This window comes from Copadichromis virginalis, linkage group LG3, assembly GCF_057382275.1.
Source record: "Copadichromis virginalis isolate Kocher_CV1m ecotype Utaka linkage group LG3, C_Virginalis_male_GT1.1, whole genome shotgun sequence".
Taxonomy (NCBI): Eukaryota; Metazoa; Chordata; class Actinopteri; order Cichliformes; family Cichlidae; genus Copadichromis; species Copadichromis virginalis.
Genome location: NC_140620.1, coordinates 27,470,222 through 27,480,639, shown reverse-complemented (window position 1 = coordinate 27,480,639; position 10,418 = coordinate 27,470,222). Strand labels below are relative to the sequence as shown.

General features: G+C 37.6%; 1 protein-coding gene across 2 annotated transcripts; it reads right to left on the bottom strand.

The window, feature by feature from the left end:
- Positions 1 to 8,726: 8,726 nt before the first annotated feature.
- On the bottom strand, positions 8,727 to 10,418 carry LOC146713841 (tripartite motif-containing protein 16-like). 2 transcript variants are annotated; one of them, XM_085450449.1, is made up of 2 exons: positions 10,209 to 10,418; positions 8,727 to 9,806 (listed from the first exon to the last, which is right to left on the bottom strand). In XM_085450449.1, exons 1-2 carry the CDS (start codon positions 10,404 to 10,406, stop codon positions 8,727 to 8,729), a joined length of 1,278 nt encoding a protein of 425 aa, XP_085306575.1. In that variant the 5' UTR covers positions 10,407 to 10,418. The 2 variants fall into 2 exon arrangements, with proteins under 2 accessions (XP_085306575.1, XP_085306567.1); XM_085450441.1 differs by having other exon boundaries at positions 8,727 to 10,406.

Sequence of the window (10,418 nt, the reverse complement as noted above, 5' to 3'; positions counted from 1 at the left end):
CATTCCTACATGTATCCTAGATTATTTTATACAGTCCAATGATGTACACTTACTGATGTCTGAATGACAGTAAAGTGGCTATTCTATTCAATTCTATTCTATTCTATTCTATTCTATTCTATATAAATCTACATCGATCACGTGTTTATATGTGATTATACATATAAACACAATTTTATACTCCAATGTGGTAAACCTGGAGTATAAATTTGTCACTTGAATTTGCGGTATGGTGAGGAATATTTTGAAATGAAGATAATTCATGTTGAAATATAACAATAAATGTTAAGGTCTGACTGATATAATGTGGCTGAATGATGAATAGTCCCAAAGAGCTACTGTCTGTATATTTGTATGGTGCAAGACCACATTCTGCAGAGAGAGATAACAGGCTATCAATGGCAGAGTTCAAACAGCAAAAGAGGACAAATTACAGCAGACAACAGGCTTATATGATTTTTTTTCTGCGTTATCAATTGGATGGAGAAGCTGGTTGATGCTGGGTAATCTTACTAATTTTACTTTCAAACTGATATCTTCATATTTCTCCTTCAGTGCAAATAAAGGAGTGTTAGAGTGTGTGCTGTTTTTTTTCTTTCTTGAAGTTCGACAATCCTTTCTAACAAGTATTTCCAGCTGTTTGTCTCCGCACGTTCTGACTGTATGTGTCCACCAGGTGTCTCCCTTGGCTCGTTTAATCAATGAGCTTAATTTGTCTTCACATATGAAGTCAAATGAAGCTCACTGAGCTCAACATGAATTTCTAACAGAAACAACAGAAACAAAAGTGAGTGCAAAGGCAACCAAAATATTTGGAGCATGCTGTGAGGAGTGAGTGGTCAAAATTCAGGAATTCCTTTTTACCATCGAGTTTTACTCTGCTGATGTTAAAACATGTTGTTAGGTTTTAATAAGACTCACGTGGCTCTAGATTTGAACTTGGACTGGTTGTATTGTGTCTGGTCAGTTTAAGTCTATTAGTGAGTCATTTAAAAATGTCGTCATGTAAATCTTAAATGGTCTACATGGAGGTAGTGGAGGGCACAAACTAGTGACATAGATGACTGTTTACAGCCATTCAAACATGTTATGATCATAAACTGATTTTTTTCTTCTTCAAAAAAAAGCTTTACAGGACCAATAAACACCTGGAACATCAGTTTCCTGGTGAACTTTCAACCCAGAAGTAGTAACATTAACAAGCTAAAATGCATTTTACTCATTCATTTTTAGTTTGCTGTGTAAAAAACAAAACAAAGATAAATTATAAACTGTGTATTGAAAATGGCTTGCTTGGCTTCTTAACGATATTGACTCATACCAGGACCATGTTTCCCCTTTGAATGTCTTCACAGTCTATTTCTAATCCTTTATTCATAAATGTAAGTAGCCCTCTGTGAATTTCTACCTTACCGTGGTGGAGGGGTTTGTATTTCCAGCTGCTAGGATCCCCAAGGATCAAAAATGCTTCACATGAGAGGCAAATTAATAATGATAGAAACACTGCATAACACAGCCTGTGATTACTGTTGTGATTTTTTTGACATTTACTGTGGAATTATTTTGAAACTGTTACATCTTTCTTTCATATGCACATGTAGAAAAAACAACTACTAAATTTAACTTTAGATACAGAAGAAGACTGTATAGTAATTAGGAATATTGGAAGTCAGGAGAAGTGAATTCAAGGCTAATAATAGCTTTCAGCTATATTGAGTAAGTAATCTCTGGTACAGTCCCAGTAAACAGAGGAGAGCAGCTGCCTGTAACATCCTGTGGTATATCCTCTGTTACAATGGAATTTCACAGGTATGCTGCCATTAGACAAAGTACAGTAAAGTACAGTACTAGCTATGATAATATCTTTGTGTATACATGGTATCATTGGTAGGTAAGCTAAAGCCACATTTCAGAGATTCCAGGTGTACAGCTATAATGTAGTTGTACTGGTTTCTTTCGTTATTTGTATTGGCAGTAGATTCAGTTCCTTTGTAGTCCAAACTAAAACTTTTAATTTAACTGCTTCTTGATTGGAATAATAAAATATATCCTCATTTATAATAATCACATCTGTCTAAATTACAATATAGATTTTGTAGAACATAAATTAAGTCTTTCTATTAATAATATGCAAATAAAGAGTAGAGTAATCCCATTCTACTTTTACATACTCTAGGAACCAAAAGTAAGCCCACAGTCTGAGAGTGAACTAATAATAATAATAATAATAATAATAATAATAATAATAATAATAATAATAACTGTATTTATAAAGCGCTTTCAAACAAAGTGCTGTACAACTAAAGGGATAAATAAAATAAAAGCGATACAGCAATACAGGTAAGAGACACAATACAAGTTAAAAACAATGAAAATGTAAAAACTAAAAGCCATAAGACATGTAGGATAAGGTGAACAAATGTGTCTTCAGCTTAGTTTTAAAAACCTCCACAGAGCATGCCTGCCGAATATCTTGAGGGAGGTTGTTCCACAGAAACGGGGCACGAAAAGAAGAAGCACGCTCTCCAACTGTCTTTTTTCTGGCTCTAGGAACCTTTAGAGAGCCAGAGTCCTGAGATTGTAGAGCACGAGATGGAACATAAAGGTGTAAAAGGTCGGAGAGGTATGAAGGTGCCAATCCGTTTAAAGCCTTGTAGGTGAGCAGCAGGACCTTAAAATTTGCTCGAACCTGACAACGTAGCCAATGCAGAGATCTCAGAACAGGGATAATGTGCTCACATTTCCCAGTTCTTGTTAAAATGCGAGCAGCTGCATTTTGCACCATCTGTCAGGATAATATAGAATTGAATTGTGAGATCTTTAAAATATGATAGGGTGTCATGGCCCTGGATCAGTCACCCAGCGTTTATGTTTTGGACTGTTCTGTTTTGGGGTGTAATAGGCTGAGTTACTTCTTTGGGTAATGTATGTTTGGTTTTCTTGTACTTCTGTGTTCTTTTGATCATTTATTTTCTGTTAGGTTGCAGCTCTTAGGTTCTTACTTGTTCTTTTGACATGTTTAGAGTGTGAGTTTGTTTTCCTTCAGCTCATGGTGATTATATTCTCCGTCTCCAGTGTCTAATCTTGTCCTGTGTTTCGTCAATCTTGTCTCTGTTTTCATTCCCCCAGTCAAAGTGTTAAGCTTGCGTGTCTTGTCTGTGTCTACATATTTCTCATTCTTTTTGTTTTATTTTGATAGTCCTTGTCCTGTGTTCACTATATTTAGTTTTGCTTCCCCTCTGTCTCGCTATGTCAGATCAGGTGCAGCTCTATCTCAGTCTTGTTGCGTATTCCCTTGTTACCCCCAATTTGTATGTTGTGTGAGTTTTCCTTTGTTTGTGGTTGTGTTGTCTGTTTGGCCAGTGTCAGGTTCAGGTATTTCATGTTTAATTTTTCCTGGTGTCCATGTCTGGGTTTCAGGTTTCATGCCTTGGGGTCTCATGTCATCACACTTTCAAATTTCACGTATTCAGGTTTTAGTTGTTTTTCCAGTTTAGGTTTTGTTTGGTTAGACTTTGTTTTGCTTTTGCTTTTTCCTTTGCATGGTTCAGACATCAATAAAGGATCAATTTTAATTTAGTTTCAGTCTCTGGTGTCTGCATTTGTGTCCACTCTACACTCCACATGGTCTGCCAGCTCAGATCCTGACATAGGGTCAATATTTTGTATGTCAGGAGAAGGATTTTAAATCAAAGTCTGGATTCAACAGGGAGCAAATAAAAAGAAACAAATATGTCTTCATTAGTTTGAAAGATGTGTCCGCCTCCTCCGAGAGCCAAAGCAAGATATGTATCATTTAGAATTAAATAAACCAATTTTAATCCAATTTTAAACTTCAACATATTTTAGTAATTTAGTTTAACATGTTTTAGCTTTTGTTTTATTTTATACAGTTTAATAGTACATCAGATGAGTCATTCATAGCTGCAGATGCTTTCCCTGAAAAATGGTGTTCACGACAAACATTGTCTTCCACAACATGTTGGATTAGATAATGCAGTTATTATTATTTTTCTGTAAAAATAATAACAACAAAAATTAACAACACTCTATAATCAAAATCAATTACTGCATTCAATCAAGAAACAAGGACACATCTATTATAATCTCGGGGTTGAAGGACTCCAATATCTTATTAACATTTTAAGAGTTACAATACAAACACCAAAGATATCAACTTTTTGTAATATGACAAGAAAAATCATTGTAGCATCATAGTTCAGAAATGTCACAAATCACATTTTAATCATCAGGAAAATCCACTACAGCGAGTAGACAAGAAAAGCCAGTGAGCAGATTAATCAGACATTTAAAATATCTACAATGTGAAGAGAATTTTAATTTAAACTAATCAACTTTGCAGTGTCGCCATAATCCAAAAGCCAAAGTCCAGCATAGAGCGGCTGAGTGAATGTGGTCTGGACTCTGTGGAGGAGAGTCATGGTTTCAGAGACTCTGTAGAAAGACAGAATACCTGCTCTATGATCCAGGTACACTCCTACTCTGGAGGACCGAGGACCTGAGAGGACAGTTTGGACTTTGTTGTAAAAAAAAAGGTGGAACTGTCTGCATCACAGCGTAATGCCCAGGATATGTCATTGAATCCAAATTTTCTTTCGCGTGAGCTCCCTGCTCTGCTGATATTCTTGTATGCGACTGCTACTAAAAGTAATCTCCCTCTCCACTCCACCTCCCAGTAACAATGTCCAGTCAGACTCTCTCTACTCAGGATCTGAAACCACTCAGTGAATCTGTCTGGATGATCAGAATAAGACTGTTGTTCCATAAATGTTACTTTTCTGTTCCCCTCAGATAATAACAGATGTGTGTTTGCTGTGTTTGGATCCAGTGTGATTTCATGTGAATATATTAAGAATCCAGCTCTGGTCATGCACCTTTATGAGCAACATTCTATACTTCCATCATAGCTAAAAGAGCCCTCATTAATTTGATCATATTTGATTCATGTCCTGGGATTCATCTATTCCTGGGAACCTCGAGAATCTGGCGGGAAGGACAGTGGAATTTCTTTCATCAGAGTTAAAACACTGTACAAATGGTAAACATAAAAATGACAAACATTTAACAATTTAACTCTAACAGTAGCACTGCCTCCATCTAAGTGCAGAGCAGATTAGCTGTATACTGAGCAGGGTCTGAGTGCAGCCAACATTCTCAGCACCACCAGGTTAACCCTTTAACACCTTAGCCTTTTGTTTTGACTAAGAACCAAAAGGCTTAATAAGGCTAAATGATATTCAGGAGTCAGTAATTTTTGTTGTTGTTGTTGTTGTTTAAAAAAAAAAAAAAAGATTATACTTTGGTTACATGTAAACTTATGATGGCAGACCTTAAAGCTACCGAGATCTCCAAGTGAGGATCGAAGATGGTGGCTAAATATTGGTTGTGGCAGTGTTGCCATCACGTTTGTATTAGTAGCAAGCAAGCTAAGTGCAGGGATGCACGTGCCCTTTGCGCGGTCTAATGATCGAGGGAAAAAAGGGGGTCAAGGTAACCTTAAAAAATCTAGCCTTAAAAAATCTTAATGGGACAAATTATCATTTCCTTTATATTTTAAAATGAAAAGATGTTGTTATCAACATAAAGGTAATTTAGGTTAAATTAAATAATGACATTAAATAATAAAATAATTTATTATTAAATAATTAAATAGTTTACATAGACTGTGTTCCTTTTTTTAATTTTTATTTTTTACCTTTTTCCCACAAATGCAACACCCTATCTCATACTTTCTTTGTTCTGTATACAGTGATCTCTAAACAGTTTGTCAAACAGAGCAACATCAGCCTCATTCCAAATTATAGCTTTAAACGATGATATCAAGCATTTTTAAGTAGAAATAACTTTCATCATCACAACCCAGCTGGTGTTATCTGTTAAAATACCTTTAATGAGTAGGTAAAGTTCTAAATTAAACCAATAAATTGCATAATCAATCATCATGATTTTTTTAACTATTAGAATTTACTTTTTACTTACCATGTTTTATTTCATAGTAGTGGAGAAGTCCAGTGATATCTGATCAGGTCACAGTCTAATTGAAAAAGGCAGTTTGTGATTAATGATGTGGTTTCTTCTGAGGCTCATTTTCAACCCAAACATTTGGGTAAAATTTGACCCAATATTTTATCAAAGCTGCCCAACCTATGACGGTCATAGGTTGGGCAGCTTTGATAAAATATTGGCTAATTCTGTTGGGTCATAGTATGACCCAACAGAATTAGTCAAGCTGTGGAGTGAATTGAAGAACCCGGCACATTACCAACCCAACTCTTGAGTCATGACTTTTGAACCAATATTTGGTCACAATAAGCCAACTTACGAACCTACAGCTTTTACCCAGCAGTTGAGTTAGGAATATAACCCAGCATTTTTAAGAGTGTATAAATACTCCCAATAGAGCTCTCAGGTCAGCTGATAAGTTGCTTCTAGTTGTCCCTAGAAGCAGGCTAAAAACAGGAGACCAGGCATTTGCGATTGCTGCGCCCAAACTTTGGAACAGTCTGCCTCTTCAAATTAGGATCTCTCCAACACTCGACATTTTAAAAGCCTGTCTGACAACAAATTTTTACTCTTTAGCTTTTAATTGTGTGTGTTTGTTCTACTTTTTACTTTTTTACTATGCACAGCACTTTTGTCAGCCTGTGTTGTTTTTAAATGTCCTTATAATAAATTGGTTGATTGATTGATTGATTGATTGATTGATTGATTGATTGATTGATTAAACCTAACCCTGACCTGTCTCCCCAATGTGACGTTTGTGTAATGTATGTATGGATGGAAGTGGTCCAGTTTCACTGAAGGCAACTGCAAGCAAGAAATAAAAGCTCATTCATTCACCTGCAACCCTAGATTGCTCAGGGTGGCAGAGCAATAGAAACAAAGAGAAAGAAAAAAAAAAGTTTATCACATTGGACCTCATATTGAGAGCGCCAGAGAACAAATGCAAGTTCAAGACTTTGAATGAAGTCCAGTTGTTGTATCTGCTTCATGTTTCCTGGAGTAACAAGGGAACAGGTGTCAAAACCATTTAACGGAATGAGGGAAACAAGAGATTAGACTCTCGACGTGACTCTGTGGATGCGGTATGGTGGTTGATTCTTATCTAGCTGGGATACTGACAATCACTGTTACATGAGATTTTAGACTTCGTGAGGTATCTGCAAGAACTGGTAGGTATATTTTAGTTTTGCTTATTTATTTAGACATAGGCTCCACATGCTAAAGGCAGTATGGAGATGTAATCAAATGCCATCGAATGAAAAGGCAGATAGAGTTGCAAAGGAGGCCGTAAAACATGGGGTGGTTGACATGGCTGTTAGTTTTGGCCAAGCAGAGATAAGGAGTATGGTAAGGCAAGATATGAGAGCAAGATGGCAAAAGCAGTGGGAGGAGGAAAGGAAGGGATGATGGTTGTATAAGATTCAAAGGAGGGAGGAATGAGAAACGCAGGATGGACTAGGAGGGAGGAGGTGATCATATCCAGACTGAGATTTGGACATACTGGCTTGAATAATACATTATTCATGACAGGGAAACATAGTACCGGAAAATGTGATTACTGTGGGGTAGAGGAAACTGTAGAACATGTCATGTTGCAGTGTCAGAGGTATCAGGTTGAGAGGAGACAATTGATTCAAAATCTCAGTAACCTACAAATCGAACTGGGTCTTGTTGATTTGTTGCGAAAGGAATCGGGAAGTAAAAGTTATCAGGCCTTATTTCAGTTTTTAAAAGAGGGGGACGTGTTTGGAAGGATTTGAGGATTTATTTATTTATTTTTTGAGCGTCGTTCCAGACCATACTCCATACCAGTTGGTGGCGGTAATGCACCTTTCAGTTGTTTGCCAACTGCCAATACAAATGTAAGAAAGAAGAATCAAATGCCATCTACTCTGAATTATCAGGCTGGAACGCCGTAAGTTACTTTATATGACAGTTTATACAGATAACTTTGGATATTAATGTATATTTTGCTAACATGAATGTTTTAGTGAGAGTAATGCACTTTATTGATGTAAATATGCTTCTGCCTGTTGAGATGGAGTTTATTTTCTGTCATTTCAGTTTTCACCACATGTTCATGGAGACAATTAAACAAGCTGCAACTAAACTCCAGGGTCTTCATTTGTGGTTTAACTCGGTGTCCCCAACATCCTTGTTGAAAACACTACAGTAGTCGATAAAATATGTGTTATTTATAGCAGGTGAAACTGTCCAAAGTACACCAATTTTATTGATCATAAACAGATTAAGGGACATTAAACTTCCAGAAACATCCAGCATATAAACCAAAACAACCATTAGATTGGTTGAGTGTGGTGAGTAAAGCATGCATTTCTGAGCAAATAAAATATTTCCTGTATCATTTTGTTACCATAGTTTGATGTATAAATGAGGAAGTCTGATAAAAAAATCTCTCTTAAAAATCATAATAAAAGATATTTAATGATATCCAAAGGTATTCAGCTTACTAAAAACAAACCAATCAAACTCCAGTGTATTGCTACATCTAATTAATTTAAGACTGATAAAGAATGCTGAATAGGAGTAGAAGTATATTTTAAACTTATAATTCTAGATTATAATGAAAAATTAAGGTTTATACTTATGCAAGAAATGTAGCGACACGTTTATTTACAGCACTATATTTTTTAGACACAAACTTTCAAACAGAAGTTCTAACATAAACCTACCCACTCTGTCTATTTCAATTTAATGAACTCTGCTGTGTCTCCTTGCTCAAAAAGCATAAGTCCAGCATAGAGCGGCTGAGTGAATGTGGTCTGGATTCTGTGGAGGAGAGTCATGGTTTCAGAAACGCTGTAGAAAGACAGAATACCTGCTCTGTGATCCAGGTACACTCCTAATGTGGAAGCCTCGGGACCTGAGAGCTCAGTTTGGACTTTGTTGTAGAAAAATTTATAACTCTTGCTATCACAACTTAATGCCCAAGATTTGTAATTTAACCCAAATACACAATCATTTAGCCTCCCTGCTCTGCTGATATTCTTGTATGAAACTGCTACATAAACTTTTCCTCTCCACTTCACCTCCCAGTAACAACGTCCAGTCAGACTCTCTTTACTCAGGACCTGCCAACAAGGAAGAAATCTGTCTGGATGATCAGAATAAGACTGTTGTTGTTCCTTAAATGTTGCTTTTCTGTTCCTCTCAGACAATAACAGATGTGTGTTTGCTGTATTTGGATCCAGTGTGATTGCACATGAATATTTTAAGAATTCATCTCTTGTCTTTGGCTCTGGTTGTGGTGGTGACAGTAAAACATCCACTTCAGTGACTGTCAGTGAGATGTTTGTCCATTCCTCTCTCAGAATGTCCTGTAGTTTATCTCTGGTCTCCGACACAGCTGCTGTCACATCCTCAAAGTAGCTCAGAGGACGAATATTGATGCTGGATGAGTGTGTAGACTCACTGAGTGCTGACAGTGAGGGGTAGTTGTGTAGAAACTGGTTGTGATCCTCTGTGTGTGAGAGCTGCTCCAGCTCGCCGTCTTTCCTCTTCAGCTCAGTGATCTCCTGCTCCAGCTTCTCCTGAAGCTCTTTGACTCGACTCACTTCAGTTTCCTGCTGGGATCTGACCTGCTGCTTCACATCAGAGCTTCTTTTATGGAGGAGACGGATCAGCTCAGTGAACATCTTCTCACTGTCCTCCACTGCTTTATCAGCAGAGCCATTGATGGCCTCCACCTCCTGTTGAAGCAGCTTCACATCTTTCTCTCGCTCCTGGATTCTCTGCTGGATGTTTAGTCGTCTCACCTCGAGCTCCTTCTGCTTCTCAGTCCTTTCTGCTGCAGCTGGGACTGTTTCATTGCCTTTATGTTCATCCATCAAGCAGAGATAACAGATACTCTGCTGATCAGTACGACAGAAAATCTTCATCACCTCATCATGACGAGAGCAGATGTTGTCCTGGAGCTTCTTGGAGGGGGCCACCAGCTTGTGTTTCTTTAATGGAGCTGCATCATAGTGAGGTTGGAGGTGTTTCTCACAGTAAGAGGCCAGACAGACTAAACAGGACTTGATGGCTTTCAGCTTCCTCCCAGTGCAGACATCACAGGCCACATCTTCAGGTCCAGCATAGCAGTGATCAGCTGGAGCAGCTTGGAGTCCAGTCTTCTTCAGCTGCTCCACTAAAGCTGCTAACATGGTGTTTTTCTCCAGGACAGGCTTTGGAATGAAAGCTTTCCTGCAGTGGTGGCAGCTGTGGATTTTCTTGTTTTTCTCCTCTTCATCCCAGAAACCTTTAATACAGTTCATGCAGTAGTTGTGTCCACAGGGAATAGTTACTGGATCCTTTAGTAGATCCAAACAGAGTGAACAAGATAATCTTTTTGAATCTTGCTGATTTCCTCTCTGCGCCATTTCACCTCTCAG